This window comes from Ciconia boyciana, chromosome 10, assembly GCF_034638445.1.
Source record: "Ciconia boyciana chromosome 10, ASM3463844v1, whole genome shotgun sequence".
Lineage (NCBI taxonomy): Eukaryota > Metazoa > Chordata > Aves > Ciconiiformes > Ciconiidae > Ciconia > Ciconia boyciana.
In genome coordinates this window covers 27029698-27049626 of record NC_132943.1, presented here as the reverse complement: position 1 = coordinate 27049626, position 19929 = coordinate 27029698, and the positions used below count along the sequence as shown (strand labels likewise).

At 37.3% G+C, this 19929-nt stretch overlaps 2 protein-coding genes across 2 annotated transcripts in view; both read left to right on the top strand.

Annotated features, from left to right (window-relative positions):
• Positions 1 to 1254, top strand: part of CCDC141 (coiled-coil domain containing 141) — a 109986-nt gene extending 108732 nt beyond the window's left edge. The window contains exons 26-27 of the mRNA XM_072874357.1: positions 93 to 174; positions 1173 to 1254. Of these exons, the coding sequence (XP_072730458.1) occupies positions 93 to 160 (68 nt within the window). The 3' untranslated portion in view covers positions 161 to 174; positions 1173 to 1254. The remainder of the gene's footprint in view (positions 1 to 92; positions 175 to 1172) is intronic.
• Positions 1255 to 18455: 17201 nt separating this feature from the next.
• The window catches only part of TTN (titin), a 245382-nt gene continuing 243908 nt past the window's right edge, over positions 18456 to 19929 (top strand). Inside the window, exon 1 of the mRNA XM_072874311.1 lies at positions 18456 to 18546. Coding sequence (XP_072730412.1) covers positions 18456 to 18546 — 91 coding nt within the window. The remainder of the gene's footprint in view (positions 18547 to 19929) is intronic.

Genomic DNA, 19929 nt, shown 5'->3' with positions numbered 1-19929 from the left:
CTTCATTCTTTAGCTCCAGTACTTGTTGTATTTGTACAGTAAAAACAATTGACAAACAGCTACATGATTTTTCCTGCATCTTTCATTTGCAGCTTTCGTATTACAACTGCGTTGGTGTGGAAAAGTTATAGAGAGGAAATATTTACTTTCTCTTGCATAATTTGCTGAAATGAAGTAAGCCTTTTACTGTGTAGTATGCTATGAGCAGAATGTATATTGCAAATTGCCGGGGGTCAGTGAGATTGAAGACTGACATTTAGATATTTTGGCCCAGTGACTACAACTTTATTAAAATTCCTGTAACTTTGAAACAGGAGAAGTTCTCAAGGGAATATAACCTCACAGCAATATGAGAGGGAGCAGGAGGAGGAGGTGGTGAGCAGATGGGGGCACAAAGTAAATTCTAACTAAAATTGGTATTACCCTTAATGAACAACTTTCTAAATTCAGTCATTTCCCAAAAATGTTGATTCATAAGAATTCTCTCAGGTATAAAAATCACCTATTTTCCTAAAGTGTACTTTCCATTTCACAATAAAGCTAATTTTAATAATTAGTATCATTTTGAATGTTCCAATTTTCATAAAAGTAAAATTCAGTTTGGTGGTTTTGTGCCCTTGTGACTTTATGTATGGTTGTTATAAACATACAGCAAAGAACCTATGTGAGCGAGCTGACTTGGATAAGCAGTACATTATACAATACTGTGGTAAGAACAAACCAAAACGCCTCTCCTACATGCTGTGAGGTTTTGCCTGCTGCAGAGCTGCCAGTGCTTGATAACTTTATCCTGTTCATAATACCAATTTTCTATTTGAAAATGATTCTTCTAGGTGATGGCTGCCCTTCAATCCTCTGTTTTTACTGAGAGTTGCCATCATTCAAAAATTAAAAGTAATCACAAATGTTCTTTTGACTTGTTTTCTGCTTTTCTAAGTAACTTTATATAATACTCAGGTCACATTTTCAGGCATTTTTGCCTTCAGTATTGAGGCTAAGTATATGCACACAAAAAAATTAGGAGTGAAAGCAGGGATGTTCTCTTTCCTCTTCTGCCTTGCCTCTGCCAGAATTAGGCCTTTAAATTAAGCATTAACTGTCATAAGGCTTGTGACAGGAAAAGTCATTGTGGCTCTGTAGATGCTGGGCTCAAAGCTGCATCTCTCTTTTAGCTTGTGAATACTTCATCTTGAAAACTATGGGAAGTTCAGTGCTAGAAGGATCATTGTTCTGCCTTTTTTTATGGCCAGTGTGTGAGTTCAGAGATACGCATTTGACCTTTTTGGTTGGAGGAGAGCCATTTGCTGAGCAAAACAACACTGTGAGGTGAGTCTCTGTCCTTCAGAAAGCAAGGCTAGAGCTAGGATCCCAGCCCTGCTTGGAAAAAATTGTCCCAAACTCACTTGTAGTTCTATGAAAGCAGGAGAAAAAGATGTGAACTTTTCATCATGTCATAGAGCAGGAATTGGAGGTAGCTTGGATCTAGACTTGTAATTGGATCTGATTGCTTGCTGGCACTTACAGAAAGACCACTCACTATTTTATGATAATCAGCTCTATGAGTTAAAAAGGCAACAAACAGACAGAGAACTACTGGATGAGTGTACACAGATTATGGGAATAAGTTCTTTCCCCTCCCTCATAACACTTCCTGATGTACATCTAGGCTCCTAGTATATTACAAGTGAGCAGGCATGCAGACCTTCTCCCTCATACACATTTGCATTAAATCCATTTCTGTTAACTTCATTTAACAGGCTTTAGGACAAGTGGGAGAGATCTCAGTTACTTGTTTTACCTGAGGTTTGACAGTCAGAATACAAGGCCAGTTTACAAAATTGTGTGAGAGTGAGATGCAGCTTTGAATCCAAGTGGGATTTATTCCATCTTTTTATTAATATAATTTAGAAGCTAGCCAGTGATCTAACTTTTTATTGGAGTTTGGCTTACACTCCCAGTTCCAAGCATAACAAGGAGGACTGTCATCTTTCCTCCAAGAGGGGAGGAGTTAAAGAAAAGCCTCGGAGAGAGAGTAAATTTTATTCCTACATTTACAAATCTGTGCTGCGTATGTGTATGAATAAGCATATTCTGCCTTTAGCAAAATTCTGCTGCACATGTCTAATTGAGTATACTTATGTTTTGCCCCCATAGCAGAAAAACATTTAAAATCAATACAATGCTGATTTTTTTGTTGTTCTGAATTATGGTTTAAATAGTTCATGAAATGACCCTTGTTGCTAAAGTTTGTAGTTTCCTTATCTATTTTTCTCTTTTTTCATCATATTTTGAAAGTACTATTGGTAGTTCATGTACTGAACAAGACATAAAAGTAGTTTATCTTAATGGACTTTTTCAAGGCATTGCTATTTGAGACTTGATTTGGGATTATATGCTCCAGGAAGGCATATAATTGACATGATGCTCCTGTAACTGTTCACTGCTATGATGTGGTGTTGAAACGGCACCCGTGCTCAATTTTGTTGGCTGGAGAAGGACATTTTTGAGTCACTTCTACCAAGAAAGTGACTAAAGGAAAGCTGCCTTCCGCCCACAAAACTACAGAAGCAGAATGGTAGTGAAATGCCACACTTGGTGAGCTGAACACTCATTTTCCAGCTTGAACCATAAACGCCTGTTGTAACTGACAAATTAGGTAGCCCAGATTTCAACAGAGTCTCACAGAAAAAAAAACACAAGGGTGATCTTGTCTCCAACTATTGCAAGCCAAAACAAAATTATTCCACTGGGGAAGGGTACATTAATGCAGAGTTCTTTGTACACCCTGATTAAAATTATATGGGTCTAAAGCTTATATGGAAGATCCCAATAGATTACCTGTCATGCAGGGAAGCCAGCTGCCTTTCTAAGGAAAGTGAGCCTCAGTTTTGCTATTCAGTTCAAAAGCAGCTGAAGTGGCTTATGATCTGCTCCTGTGCCAATGCATCCACTTTCATTTTTACTCAAACATGTTATCTGTGAAAAGTAAGCTTCCTACTACTGGATTAAATCCTGGAATTGAATTCCTATTTAAATGTTAAATAAGGTCTTTCAATTTTGACTTGTGAGAAGAAAGTGAGATGCAAATGAATCTAACTTTTAAAATCTAAGTACACTATTATTTTCAAGAGTACACACAATATGGCATTCATGCTATTGCTATATAACAGACACTGTGAAATAATAAAAGGTCAAAACAAACACCTCGTCACTTCTGAGAATGTTGTCATTTTTGCATAGTCAAATACTATAATTATTAAATGCAAAAAGGTATAAATATAAGGCCAGAAATTGCCTTAGCACATCTGTAGATCTTAATGAATCATTGTAGAATTACATAATCCCTTTGTTCATTAAACCACTCCTCTGAGAATTTGAACATTTCTGTGAATGTTAGATTAACAAAACTTGATTTATGAGTATGGTATTGCATCTACTTTAAATCAGGCATAGTTTTAAATGCGCAGTTTTTAATGGGTATGTGGATACCAGCCACATTTTTAATTACTGCAAGAACAAACATTTCAAAAAGAGAGAGATTAGAGATACCAGACACACAGCAGGACACTGAAAGTCTCCTGGTTTTAATGCTTTGCTTTGTAAACAAAGGTGTAATCAGTGCTGATTACTGTTGTGTTGGAAGTCTGGGTTTAAATACTCTTTATTTAAGGACTCTAATGAATGCCCAAAAAATTTTGCTGGAAAATTCCTGCTCTTTTCTGTTCAGATAATCTTAAAAAAAAGAGTGACAGGGATGTAGTCTCATGATACACTAATATTTCTCTGAAAGAAAACTACACTCATTCTGTTTCAGTAATAATTTCAACATAATGCTCCCCTCCCCTTTTTTTTTTTTAATAGTTCGTGTTGTGTATGCTTCACTTCCTCCCTTTTTAAACATACTGTAGAAGCAGGGAATACAACTATTACGTACAGGGAATATATTAACTATTGCATACTATTACATACCTACTATTACATACAGGGAATACAACTAATACAACTATACAAGTGTTTTGTATTGTTCTGGTTCTGCTACTTTCTTGTTTTACAGTGCTGAGTTCCTGTCATCACAGTCACTGTTTTGAACCTATAGTTACTTCAAGACCCCAAAATGTTTACATCTTCCCGATTGCTCTCTCAAAGAGCAGATTTAAATCTCAATCTCTCTAGCCTTACAACAAAAATATTGTACTTAGGCACATTACTAACCTAACCTCCCTTCCTCCTTCCCCATATGCAGGCACCCATTAAGAAAGAAAGCAGTGAATGAGATTGCCTGACTACAAGATGTGGAGTTGTGTGAAAGGGTATTTAGACAAGGTGCATAAGCTTGGAGGGGAAACGGATTAATTATTTTCATTTTTCAAAAGAAGCAACCTGTCTGAGGGCCCAGGTGTGAGTCAGTAGGCAAAGAGAGGATGTGGCATTCCCCTGGTTGGCTTTGGATCAAATGTGGCTGGAGCTGCAATGGAGAAGGTGGCTTCTTCTCAAATGACTGGTAAGGTATGCCTATTTCTGGACCTTTCTCTGGAGACTTTGCTAGGGTAAGCCAAGTAATTTTTGTGTGTGTATATATATTTGTGGCTCAGAGGAGCTGTGTCTTTAAAAATTACTGCTCATACATCCTTTAATGAGGCTACGCCATGGTATTCAAGGAGAATGGAGCTCTGGATTATGGATATTTTAGATCAATTGGGTCATGAGACCCACTTGGTATTCCTTAGTAAAATTCCTTCTGATTGTGTTAGGAGCTTGACTGAGACAAAAACTCTAAACAATAAAGTGTGGTGTCTTAATTCAGAGCAATGCTGAGCGAATCCAAAGTCTCTGAGCAGCATGGAGTGAATCTCAGTCTAGCCTAAATTTTTAGAGAAGATAGGGGGAAGTTGATAAACTTGCTAATATCACATTTCAAGACATCAGAGATTGGAAATTACATGCCCAGAGTAAAAAGATTAAGAATAACTCTGAAGCAAAGTAATAAAAAATGGCTGCTGAAAACAATTTGGCTTGAGCTGGTACTACGTGTGTGTGAGAGAGGCTCAGCAGGGGTGAAAGCTGTGTGATAAAGCCAGATGCAGGTGATGTCTCCACCTGCAGTTTTTGCATTGCTCCAGACTGCTGAGTTTCCTTGCTGGTTCCCCAGTTTGCAGCAGAACTCTACTCATTCCTACAAATAATTTATGTAATATTTAATATTTGACAGACTACTTATCTGAAGTCATCAGAGTGGGATTTCAGTACCACTGACTACCTGAAATGTTTTCACTCCATGATGCAGGAAAAAAGATCTGTTCCTTCTAACCTTTGTGGTTCATGGGATGTCCAGCCAAGAAATAATTTTTAATTGACAAGTTGTCTTAGCTTATTCTGACATTTCATTATGATATCATGGGAAAACCATTGGTGAAATATAACCATCCAGTCTATTTGAAGGTTGCTGTCAGAGGATGAACTCTTCTTTTGCTTTTTTTGTTTGGACTTTGTTTCCCTGTTGAGTTCTGGCCAGTGCCTTAGAGTTGTAGTAACTGTCACTTCGTGGTTTTCTTTGCACATACTTTTCCCTTTGCTCTCTAGAAACTGGTCATTTTAGTTTTTATGTTCTGCTGACTTACTGATACAAAATCAAGATGGGGTCTGATAATTATCACCATTCCACTCAGGTGATTTTTTTTTTTTAAATGGTAAAAAACATCCTGGTATGAGATGCAGCCTGACTTCACAAGGTAATACAAACTGCACAAGTAATGGAATCCAGCCAAAAATATCACAAGGAGTCGCTGATGCCCACTTAACATTTTCCACTGGAATACAAGCTAATCGTGCACTCTTTGTGACTTATGGCCAGCTGCCTGCAAAGAGGAGGCAGGGGCATAAGATTGGTTCTCTTACTTGAAATGAAGCTGCAGATCCCAGATTTCTGTGCTTCAGGTGCATGCAATGCAATGGTGGTGGCAGCTTGTGCATGCTAACTTTCAAGAGCTAAGAACTGAGTTGTCTGAGCTGCTGGGACTGGCTAATATAGACCTTAGGTTAGCAAGAGTATGAGAGTAAAACTCATATACTTCTGCTCTATATTGTGGCCTCAGTCCTACACTCCATGGGAAGAATGTAAAAGCAGCTAAACTTGAAAGTTTATTGCAAGTAAGAGCTCACATAAGCAGTGGATTTATTAATACAGTGGGTGAAAATGTCTGCCTCACCATGCTGACAGTCCCACATTTGGCAAAAATAGCCATGGGCTCGATATATTTGGGTTTAGAGGTTGCTGGGCACCTTTGTGAGATATGCTGATTTTTGTTTCACAATAGCATAAAGAAAAAATTTTCATCCTAAAACAATGGAGTAATGCTGTCATAGTTGAGAGCAGTTTCAAGCTCTGTTATTTATCACACTTTTCAGTAACTTTCAGTTTCTGAGAAGGCCAGTGATTACTTTTGTTAAATATTATGCACACATGGTACAATTTATAGTAAAGAGGAACAAGAAGACATTCTTTATGTGACAGGAATGCAAAATGTTCATTTTTGTTGTAGTACATGTCTTTGTGTGTGCTTCTGTGTGTTAACATCTGCTGCTTTGGATTCCCTGTCTCAAGAATCTTAGTCTGAGTTCTGAGGTCGTCGTCTTTTTTACTGTGGCCCTGGAGGTGGAATGTAAGTGAAACCTCAGGTAGTAGTACAGTGATCCAGTAAATCCAGCTTTACAGCTCATTAAGTTACATGTCACATGAAGCAATGCTTTGGTTCAGTACAAACTGACGCTGATGACTGAAATTTCTTCAAGTGATTTTGATGGGTTAATTTGTATTAGCCAGGCCTTATAGTGGCTCAAGTGTTATCTGTCCTCCCACAGTTGCCATGAAGCCAGCACAGACTCGATCTCATGTGCTCTGGTTATTGCAATAAAATGCAATTATTTACCCATCCTTGATTTGAATCAGATTTGTACTGGATTATCTGGTAGTACATGGTTTCAGTATTAATGATGGCCAAAATAATGATCTTGATCAAAGTGGTACAGAGGCTACATTCTGGCCTTCATCATTATTGCAAATATAGATCAATCTTTTTCTATTTTTTCAATAACTTTTTTTTGACTAGAAGAATAGGGAAAAAAGTGAAGAAAGAGCATAGAATCATTAAAGTTGGAAAAGACGTCTAGGATCATCTAGTCCAACCATCAACCCAACACCTCCATGCCTACTAAACCATGTCCTGAAGTGCCACATCTATAGGTTTTTTGAACTCCTCCAGGGATGGTGACTCCACCACCTCTCTGGGCAGCCTATTCCAATGCTTGACCACCCTTTCAGTAAAGAAATTTTTCCTAATATCCAGTCTAAACCTCTCCTGATGCAACTTGAGGCCATTTCCTCTCGTCCTATCACTAGTTACTTGGGAGAAGAGACCAACACCCAGCATGATGTACAACAATGCACTAAATGCAAAAGTTTGCTCTCTTTGTCACTTTAAATTTGTGGGGAATATTTACTCTTCCACCTTGACTGAAACACAATAATCGACATAGACTTGCCTACTACCTACACAAAGAACATGATTCTTTATCATTACCATGGAACTAATATCATTATGCCGATGCATGAAATTCTTGGGTGCTTAATATGCATGTGTTTCAACAAACTTTATATTATATAGATAAATGATGTCTGCCTACTAACTGTCTTGCAAACAAGTTATCCTGAGTTTCAGGCATCAATAAAGGCTCTCTTTGTCATGCAATGTGGTGAACTTTATAATTACAAGAACAGATGTTTTCTTCAGTTGCTTTAGTTGTGCCTTTTAAAATACAGTGAATAATTTTTTTTTCAGTACAAGGAAAACAGCCAAACTTCATACAAAAATTTGGACATACAACTCTACAAGAAGGAGAAGATTTAATCCTGCATTGCACTATACATGGAAAGCCCAAACCACATGTCTGCTGGAGGAAGGATGATATCCAAGTGGTATCTGGAGACATCAGTGTATGTTCTGATGTTCTTGAAATATTTCTTGGGAGAAATAGTTTTTGCTTTATGCTACTAATAATCTCCTGTGTGCATTCTATTGTTTTACAGATTGAGAAATTAGGAGATACCTATTACCTTTTAAAAAGAAATGTAGTCCTTGCTGATACTGGGAAATATATCTGTGTTGCCAGCAATGAAATTGGAAAGGCACACTGTTCTGCTTTCGTAACAGTGATAGGTGATTCATCCTGCCAGCTGCATGCTTCTAGGCACGTTGTTGCCGTATTAAATGAGCACCTTGTTTCCACTTACTAATGTACATGTTTTGTTTCAGAGAAAAATAAAACCCCAGAAATTTCCACTGTAACTCAGGCTAAATCAGAATGGGAAGATGGACACTTTTCAGAAGAAGTGAATGTCACCACAGCTGAGCTAGTACAAGCCCATGACACACATTGTGTGCAAGATCAAAGGCCGGTGGCTAAACATCTCCCAGTAAGGTAACTTGCAGCTTACTCTGTGCTACATCTTCTAATACTCCAGTAGCTGTAAGGACCTTAATTTACAAAGCACACATCAAACACTCTTCCTAATCCTATGAATTTTTGCATAATGTAAATGAAGTGCATAATGTGTGACTGCCTTTTACACTTAATTTTTCATCAGAAGATATGCAATTCTGTTAGATGAAAGACCTTGTAATACAATAGAAAATGGAGTTTGTGCAATAAGGTATTTAGTTTAGTGAAATAATTTTTTAAAATCTAGGTATCTTAATCTAGATATTAATGTAAGACTCAACAGCTCAAAGATACAAAGTATTCCAGAAGTTCAAATCGATAGAACTACATGAACATAAGTTTCAATAACAGAATATGTAAACAAAGTTTTCTAGTAGGTAAGCAGCTTATTTAGAAGAATAAGTAGCAGTCCTAATAGCACAGGAACAGTCATTGTTCATTAATTTATTAAAGATGACAAAACTTCCCACTGTGCAATTTCAGAAGATTAAATGAGACACATGAAGTCATAGTTCTTTTGGTGACTTCCTGCACAAGGTTAAATCTTGCCTCCTGAATTTAGGCTCTGATAGCCTACTGTAGTTTTTGGTGCTAGAACTGCCTGTCTTCTGAATAATGTATTCAGGGATGAGATATATCCTGTGACCATTACTATGTAGTGATACAGGATATCACAGTTATATCCTGTGACCACTACTAATCTGGTTTACTCTTAGTTCACTGTTTCACTGGAAACATCAGATAAGGTGAGGTAACGTAGGGATGTAGGTGGGGGTTAGGAAGAGATTGTGCACATGAAAATAACACTTGCTGTCAGAGGTTTTCAACAGAAAATACCTGAACAATTCTATTGATAATGTTTATTACACAACTCAGAAATTGGTAAGGCTGTTTTACAGTGAAAAGCCGGTTTCATGATGATACAGTAAAATAGCTTTCTTTCTAGAAGGTATGTGGAGCAATGTGATGGAAAAGAGGCTCCAGGAGTCTCATGGCTTTAAAGAAGTGATGGTTAATGTGGCCTGGGAAAGTGGTTGAGAATTTGTGGGATTGCTGTCAGGCTAGTCTTTCACAGTCTGCTCAAAATGTTAAATTTACACGGGTCACATAAAAATGCATTTGTTGCCTAAAAGTGTCTGAATATTTTCTGAACTTTTCATAGATAGTGAATTCTATGGCAAAAAGCCATAGAAAAAAGAAAGAGCAGTGTTCGTTTGTCTTTAAATGCATGAGGTTTGTCTATATAGATGTAGGGCGATATGTAAAAGGAAAGGAAAATTATTGCATATGTTGATTCAAAAGCTGTTCTTATTTCATCATAAGCTGCCTGCACACTTTCCCTCATGTCCAGCTGATCAAGCATAGACCCCGTATATTTTGTTCAGTTTTTTTCTGTATTGCTGTGAGATGGCAGATATTCCAAAGCAAAAAAATCAAATGCAAGATCATGTTAATTTTACTTAGGGCATGTAGAGAATTTAGTATGATTAAAATGTGTAGATCATAAAGAAAGGTCAAATTTCTCCTCATTTTTCTCATCTTTTCTGTTCTTTATCACTAAAATGCCCTGTGGTTATTTGTTATTGTCAGTAAGATGAGTTTTGGGATATTTTATGTTCTGTCTGGAATCACTCTATATTTGATCTCTAATCTCATAATGTCTCAAGACCACAGAGAACGGTCTATGCCAACCACCACAGTGTTGCTTATGAAAGGGAATGCTGCAGCTGCCACCATTAAAAATATAGGCAATATTAACTGACCTTTTCTAAACAGGTTTAAAGAGAAACTCTGACTTCAAGGAGTGTATCTTGAACTTGAGAGGCCACAAAAGATTAGCTTCAATTTGGAACATGATCCTCTTCTTCTCCTGCCTGCTGCAGAGGATCAGAAGATGGACTGAACTGCAAGATGCCTGATTCATGATGGTGTTCGTATTGTTTGCTGTGTCCGTTAGTAGATATTGGCCATGGGTGAGAAGATGAATCTTTGAGTCCTATTTGATTTTTTATCTAGGTTACAATTAGTATTTGGTTTCTTTATAAATAAATCATTAATAAAATTCACCTGTGCACAGTATTTATTAGTGCTTTCTAATTTCCTGTGGTTTTGTTGTGGTTTGTTGGGCAAATCTAACAGAAGATGATGATGGAAAAAAGAGACATTAGCCTTTAAAATTACAGATCTCCTTGGTGATTCATCAGTACCCACTGTTTTATTCTTCTTCAGATTCCATCAATGCCATTAATTCCATCAATAGTTCTTCCCACTAACTTATATATGTTAAAGGAGAAGCCACTGCCCGAGCACTCACACACCATTCAGGGAGTCGCACACACATCACCCAAGACTTTAACTGCTCGGACCAGAGTCCCTTCGCAGCGGGCAGCTCCGCTGAGCTGACGGGTACCCCTTTTCCACTCCTCGCTCACACACACGCTCACTCTCGGGTGCTTCCTCTCCCCTCTGGCTCAACCCTAGGTTTCCTGAAGCAGAGTCTCTGATACGACGTACGCCAGATGAATTTATTGGTACAGCGGTGAAAACAGCTCGAGCTGGGTGCCTCCGGAGAGGGACCCAGAACAAAGAAATCCCTAGGTAATTATACCATTACAATCTAAATTCCCCTCCACTCAAGAGGTGGGTCGGACCAATAGTAGTATTTGGGTCTGGGGTCTTCCTGTTCTTCATTGGGCCCTTTCATTGTCTCTGGTGGGCCAATCCTTCTCTTATCTCTAAGATCACAGCTTCTGCTAAGGTTGAAGCCTCCTTATCTTTCTGGTTTGCACCGGTTTCGGGGCCCTTCCTTCATGTAGCCAAGCAAAAGTTCAGTGCATGGTCGGTGGATCTAGGTGGAAGTTCTTGTGGCCTAAGACTTCAGCAAGCCTTGATACTAATGCTAAAGTGACTACTACAACATATAGAGAATTCAGACACAAACGAATGAGGACTTAAAACAAGTTTATAACTACAGAATTCTCCAGTTTATTAAATACAGTGTTTGTTACCTTATTTCTAACAGCTTTAAGACATTTTGAGGAGGCTGGGCATCAAAAGGAGTGGTTACTAATAATAGCAAACCTTGTCTAATGCATGCTTAGTACCAAGAATGTCTTCAGGGAAGAGAGAGTCCCTTTAAGGCAGCATGATGGAGAAGTCTTCCACTATTTTGCTTCTGTTTTCAGGACTGGATTACTGTGATAAAGCAGTCCATTTCCAGTTGATGTGTGTCATTACAGTCCAAAGGAGTGGACTATGAAGTGATACCCACAGTAGTTTCAAAGTACGTCCTTAGTTTAGCCAAGGACTTCCCAATGATAGAATTCCTCAAGACCTGCAGCATTCATTCAGAGTATAAAGAAAACCTGAACTGAAATTGAATCTTTTGGATTGTAGGGCAGTCATTAGCATGATGAAATTTTTGTCTCCATCTCTTGAATTCAGAGTCTAGGTGTCTTTTTCACTTCACTGCAAAGCTCCTTGCAGAGAAAGAGGAGGATTTCCGTAGTGCCATCCATTTGCAGCATTGAAAAAAGTAGTTCAGAAAACATCTTATTTTGGATGGCTCTTTGACTGGAATAGTCATCATGTGCCATTTGGATGGCACAATAAGCAACAGAACATCTAGTTAGGCATGGGAATAACTGTTCTTCAGCTTGGTCCATCTGATTCAGATTTTCAAAAAGTCCTACCTAGCAAATGATTCATGCTACTCAGACTTCTGCTTCAGTGCACTGCTTATGGCTTGAGCCAATACGACAGGTACGTGTGTATTGTGCAACTGCCTATTGTGCAACATTTTGTCATTTTTTATATAAACATTGATTAGGCCTACACTGGGTTTGTACACAGCAATGCACTCACACTTCTCACAGAGAGCAGATAGGAGTTTAAGTAGTGCAGCATCTTTGTTCTTCATCCAGGTAGATGTCATCTGTGCAAAATCCGGCCTGAAATAACAGTTTTGAGAATTCCTTAAATCATAATACCAAAACATTAAACATTTGTCTCCAGCAAGATGCAGGCTGACTGCTAGAAACTTAAATTTATCTCCAAATTAAAGTACAGGCAGAGAGAGGAAATGAGCTGAAAAAAATATCATGTACATGTCTTCACCTGATCACATAAATCACTTGCTTGACGTTATGGAAAAGTCAATGGCATCCTGCCCACAGAAGAGTCACAAGGCTGTGTATCTGTGCACATAAATATAGTAGCTGAGGACTGAGGGTCTTGCTCTGCTTATTTACCCTGTATCTCTAACAAACAGTTTTTTCCAAAATGGAATGGAGACAAATATCAAACATCTTGTGGATTCCATACAATTACCTTTCTGCTGACTAAGCCCCTCCTTTGCACATGTTTAGATTTAAAGATTTCACAGAAAATATTGTGTTTCTAACTGCAGTCACATTCAAAGGACTGACAAAGTACGTATCAGACATCCCCAAAAAATGAAAACAATCCTAAAATGTATGTTTTATCGGCTGGAATCCATAAGTATGGCATATAAGATTTCCTATTTAAAAATCCATTCTGTAAAAATGGAAGTGTAGAATTCAGTGCCTGCTAATCTTGAGTCCTCAGTAAAGCTAAGGCATTGGGTTCTTCTTGCTTTTTCTTTTGATTGTCAGCCTGTAAGAACAACTTGAACTTTAATATTTGAGGTGGGCTTTTTTTCCCCCTTGATTCACAAAAAAACAATTTTACTTAAAAAAAAAAAAAGTTAATATATTTCTAAATAATACATAAGGCAAAACAGAAATCTGTATATCTATTCCTACCTATGGTTTTCTTACAAAATAATAGAAAGTGGTGTTTATAAACAGATAAACAAAAAACCCAGCAACCTTCTTTTGCCAATGAGGAACACAGCTATTGCTCCAAGTGTTCCCAGGGAATGGATCTGCTATGAAGCATGGTAAGTGTGTTTGTTTCTTTTCATTTTATAAATCATAGATGCCCATGAATTTGTTAAAAGGTCTGTGAAATTTGACAGGATGTATATATCTATTAAATTCTAAGGACTATCTTGATGTTAGTTAAAATTTGTTCTCAGTATTATGATTTTAATTATTGTTTTGTGGAAGGAAGTGGAACAGTTAGTAAATATATTCTTTACTCAGGGTCTCAGGTTTTGTTAGTAGGGCCCTGCTTTGTAAGGTGAGGTGCTGAATAAGTAATGTTTTTTATTCCTTCCTCGTTCTGCATATGTAAATGCGTGGGGATGATATATAAAGAAAAAATATACAAGGAAAACTTGGGAAAAAGTGATGTCCGTGAATCTCTTCCTTAGATATTTCCAAGGAGATGATATGAGTGACAACTACCAACATGAAGTTAGTGAATATGGCCCCTGATAACTATTCCATACCCTTTCAAATCTAGTCACAGTTCCCAGTAAGCTGTTGATGTGTGAAATAGCTAAAGTACTTTCAAAAATTGCTTAGTGCCTTAGAAACCAGAAGGGAACTTATTTTAAAAATACAATATATTTGGTTTATGTATTTGAATGCAGCAAAATTTTTTCCTTGTAACTTTCTATTATTGTCATCAATTGTTGACTTGATTGAAACATAAAAATTTGAACTTCTGGCCATCTCATAACTTCAAAAGTAACAGTTTGCATATGTCTGTCATTTAGAAATTATCACATGTTCATAGACTTTTTCATTGTTTATTTGACTTAGATGTCGTCATTAAGCTGGCTGCGTTTATTAAGTTTGCAGACACTAGCCTGTGTTCTTTCTCCAACTTTGTTTTTTCACTGAATATTTAAGTGTTCAACTACAGAGAAAAATGGCTATCTACTAATTTAGCAAGTCACTATGTAGAATCAGAAATTAGATACCCTTTACACAGATTTCTTTGGACATTTTCTGTCTTTTAGTAGAAGCTAACTTGTCCTCCCCACTAATGCGTAGAGTTGCATTTGTTATCATACTAAGTCTTACACAGGGAGATTAGGCTCTCTGACATCTATTTGCAACAAAAAGTTAAAAATGAGCCATAGTACTCTGACTTTCAACCTCTGTGAGAGTCCAGATAGTACCAGTGTAGAAACTATTCCTCCAGTTTCTGTTGCTGTTGTTACTGCTGCATGCCAAGAGTAACCATAAAGTTGGCACCTTACGGGATGGATAAATTAAAGGTCAGATCAAATTTCTGAAGTTATTTTATGAGATCACAGCAATATGTCCTTTCTTGTTTCTTTCAGATCTGCAAACTATAGTATAAGACCCCCTTGCAGGAATCATAGTGGTGGTATTCTCTCTCCTTGGCATTTTCTGGAGCTCCTGCTGGAGGTTTCCTTCAGGTTGTGTTCAAACACAAGTGCAGCTGACAGTACAAAACTCCATCCTGTGTTTACTTCTCTAGGTATCCTCTGAGAGATCCTTTTCAGTGTGGATCTTGGTAACAGCAGACTGAAGTCCTCCATTTACCAAAACAGTTAAGCACATACTTGACTTTAAGCACATAAGTAGTTTTATGAGCCAGGTTATGTGCTTAAAGAGCTTGCTAGTTGTGCGTTATATATATTCCACTTCATAGGGAAGGAAAAGGATTTTTGAATAAGAAGGCAACAATGGAAACAGGCAGATGTGTTGTGGCAAAACACCTCCCGTTCCAGCTATAGACAAGAATAGTCTTCTAACTCTGACCTCTGTTTCGGAGGCAATCAATCTAATGGTACAATTAGCTGCATAGACTGATGAAGCTGGGCTAGTGGAAGTTCACAAACTAATATGCTATTTCATGGATTATTAACTCTGTGGTCCGCACAAGGCCTCCACAGATCTAGAAAAAAGCCTTTAGACTTAAAATCTGTTTTCTTTAGAAATTACAGTAGTTGTCTGTGTTAATTTACTTTCCCATAATTTATATTTCTGCGCTTTGTATGCTATTGTTTGTTAAGTTTAACTGCTTGGAACATCCAACAGAAAAACTGTGAATGAAACAAAAAAACCTCAGAGTGCCAAATCTATATGTTACCAAATACAATTTTAGAATTCCAAGTTATGGAAAAAAATAATCTAAACTGTGTATTCTAATAGTGTGCATCCACATGTCTGAGCTCAGCTTACTTATTTAGTCTGGTGATTGACAGATGCATTTGGTGCTTCTTGGATGTTTTATAATGAAAGAAAGTAAGGCTGAATCTCACTGACATGACTACTTCTGACTTGTCCATATCCTCTGCTAAAACACTTCTTTATTACTTTCTTCATCTTGTGCTTATGACTTAGGAAATTTGCAATGGCTTGTAAACTGCACATTATAAACGAGATTGAATTATAAATCAAAATCTTTGGAGCAGATGATGTTTCCTCAGTGAGTCCCTTCTGTGCCTCCAAAATTAGTGTTGTCAATCAAACCAACAGGTGGTGTATGGTTACACGGAGTGGACCCCCTCTCACAAGATACTTTCTTTTAGGAAACCAATCAGAACTGGCACTGACATGATGAGGCAGACCTGTCAGCAGAGCTGGGGTATATAAAGCAAAACAACTATGTTAGCACTTCTGAGCAGTCGTGCATTCCCCGCCTCGCCTCGGGTGTAGGGATTGCAAAAAAACAAAACTACACTGTCAAGACCGTGTAGTTTTGTTTTTATGATTAGAGGCTCTACAATTCTCATGCTGGGATTGTCTAAAAAAATCTTACTCTGGATAAGGACGTCGTTCAAGAAGATTTCGTTGGGCTTAGCCCACTCTTACAGGCACTTTGAGAGATCAGGTTAGTAGCATGTTTCTGCTAGTGTAATGAGTATTTTATCAGTCATTAATAATCCTGATATGATCTCTTATTTATAAATTTGCTCACAGGGGGGTATAGGTTTCAGAGTATAGACAGGGAGCACTTAATTTCTCTGGCAAGATTATGTCTTAAATTTCTGGGAGTAAATTTTGATAACACTCAGCAAAAAGTTTTTCCAGTATATTTATTGGTAAAGACTGTATAAATTAAGATTTGAAAAGTGCATGGAAACATCTGCTTAACTTAAAAACTCCTTTCTGTTGGGAATGTTCAAGGTTATGCTACTGAGATAAACTGAGAAGCTCCAAGAATAGCTCTGATAAAATGCATATGGTATCAGCTAAGCACTGATGACTTTTTAAGGGAATCAACTGCTAAGGTATCAATTACATGGCAGCTCTGGAACACTTGTCTGCTGTCATTCATAGCTGGGAAGGTTATTTCTGGAACATGACATTTCAGATGCATACTTTCAATTCTCATTATACAAAAAGCCTTATAAGATCAGATCTTCATCACTGAAATTGGCCTAGACAATGAAATATATAAACTTTGTGTGAACTCAATGACAATTCTACTTAATTAAATGATTTCCCATCTATTCTGGAGTCAGGAGATTACATATATATATATATATATATATATGCGCTTTCATAATGTTTAATTATATTGTAAGATTATTTCCATGTATTTTAGCTGAGCTTCAAAACATAGTTATAACTGAAGTAGATCTTAGTGAATTACATGTGACAGACATTTGTCTTCATCTTCCTTTCAGAAAACTAGTGTTGTGTTAGGATTAAATGTTGGTCATTTCTTTCTAATTTGAACTCATTTCCTCCTGCCCTCAAAGCTGAAAAGCTTTGATAAAAGGCTGTTCCTCTGTCAAGCTGGAACAAGTATCCAGATAACCAGTAAAGGCAATCAAAAGCAGCTCAAAATCCCAATACAATATCCAATTCTGCCCTTACGCACTTATTGTATGTAGGCATCAGGCACCGATTTCAGTGAAGGAACTCATGTCATGAAGAATTTTCACTCCTTTGAAAGGCAGTACAAATTTGGCTCATAGTGAAAGAAACTTCACTTTCCCATTAATTTTTAAGTTAAGCCTGGGAATGTCACAAAATCAGGCACAAAAGCCAAAATAAACAACAGTAAATGTGTGAGTGAGATTGTCTTGAAAAGATTATGGGGTTAACCCTTGTTTAGTAAGACATGATATGCTCCCAGGGGAATTTTTTAATGAGAAAAATTGTAACTTTAATAGATGTATGATACTATTAAGAAGATAATAGCTACATTTTAAAAACCTGCAAAATTCAACATCAGTAAATAAATATGTTCATGCAAATATAAAATACTCCTGATACAGAAGCTTTTCTAGTGGCAGTGTGCTATTTCAAAGTAGGATCTTGTGGCATAGGAAGAGAAAGGAAACTATTTTTCTTTCAGATTTCACATAGATCTGCAGTTGTTCAAACCGTTAGTGTCAGTGGCTACGTTATAGCCTAGCTCACATTTCGAAGGTGACTGTCCTCCCATATTCAAAATTCCACTGAGATACTCTCTAAGAAAGGGTAGAATTTTATCTGCATCTTTAATGTCAATATGCTTCTGAGTAAAATGAAATTATTCACTACTTACAGACTGCTTATAAAAGAGATCCTCCTGGCATTTTTTTAATTATTAAAAACCAAATAGATTGTAGACCTTCACATTTTTTTCAGTTGCTACTTAGTGACCTAGTTGTCTTCCAATTGGAGAAAGCAAATGCTTTGCATTAACAAAACATTTTCAAATCATTCTAACAAATTTTTACATGGAGATTATTTTCTCTCTAGGTAAAAGAGATTAATGGACAAATAGAGGCTAGATGACCTGCACAAGGTCATGCAATGAGTCAAGCAGAACTTTGTCTCCTGCTGCATACTTGTAATGCCAAATCACAGCTTCACTAAATATAAGTTTCACATCCAACTCAGCCAAGTGTGCCCTAAGAGTAATTTGCTATACAACTTTGTCAAAACCTATAGTCTTGACATTTCACCAGGTCAATGTGATTTAAAACTGAGAAGAGTAAATTGTTATGAAAATAATTACAAATATTCCTAAAATCTAGCAAGAAGGATGTGCATATAATAACAATTTCACCATTGATATCTAATTATGTTTTTGTTGCTTTCAGAGTGCCTGTAAAGATGACGACAAAAGCACCAACATTTACGCAGCCATTACAAAGTGTTGTGGCACTGGAGGGTAGTGCCGCAACCTTTGAGGCTCATATTAGTGGTAAGGTTTTGATTCATTCTTGCAAGACTGATTATTTTTTATTGCTATTTTTGGTAACGTTTATGCTAAGACAAACAATAACACTTGTCATAGAACATATTCTGATCTGAATGGGTAAAGATCAGTGCTGAAATGTGAATATGTATCCACATCATACAGTACTGGTCAGCACTGTTAGGTGCTGTCAGATATCCACAAACATACTGCATAAAGTTACAAGGCTTCCCAGGCAATAGCCAATCATCCTGCCAATGAGACTAGTGTCTAATTCTCATGTATGTTAGAATCATCAAAACTGGGGGGAAATAGCATTGAAAGTATATACATAAAAATACATACTGTGTTAATAAGGGAACTTCATATGGGTGCAGAGAGAGTAATCTTGTTTGGATTATGATCAGACAGAATGAGGATGCAAAGTGAAAAAGGCAAGGCATATGCTAGTTCTTCATTGACCTAGTGCTAAGCCTTACTCCGGGTAAGCTGTATTTCTACCTTCTGTGCCCTTGAGTTTACTTAATTCCAGAGTTCTGGCAGGGGGTTTAAAAGCACAACATCTAGGTCCACATGGTCACTGAAGAGGGTAGAAAACCCTAGTTTGCTAGATAGTAGATGTGTATGGTCATCATGATGGTAGTACAAGGCTGGATTAATATAATTTGTTGATGCAATTTAAAGATGCCACATAATTTTAAAGGATACTTCATTTTACCAGTCTGCACACCATTAAAATACCCTATCTTGTGCAAAACCCCATGCAACCCCCCGAGATACCTTTGGCAGATAACCAACACCCTGTTCTAAGAGTGCCTCTGACCTCGGCAGTGACTAAGGAGAAATGACACGTGTTCCTGCTGATGGAATTATATTGTCTTACAGGCATTAGCAATGTGATGATCCACATACCATAAAACACTACCCAGATGCTCTGTGACAGGTGCAAACACATGATCTGTCCAACTATAAAGATCTCTGACATCTGTGTTCCTCTGTGGTTCATCTCTTGGTCCCTTTGGATAACACTGGCTCATACAAGGTTCACACAAGGTGTTTGAACACATCCTGTAGTCTACATCCATGATAATTTTTCATGCCTTATTCTGTTATTTGGCCCTCTGCTCTTCAGTTATTTGCCCTGACCTTCTCTTGTTGTCTGTACACTGTAAATTTTCTGTAAAAAGTTTCTTTCCACTGATGATTACAATACTTATTATGAATATATAAATATATCATCAGAACAAGATAGGATGCTAATATTATGGCTCAATGTGTGATTTTGGCTATTTTCATTTGAGTGATATCACGGAGTACTTGGGAGGGGAACTTGATTTCTTACTAAGAGGAGATACAGCAGTTTTTCTAATAGCATATACCATATTTGTA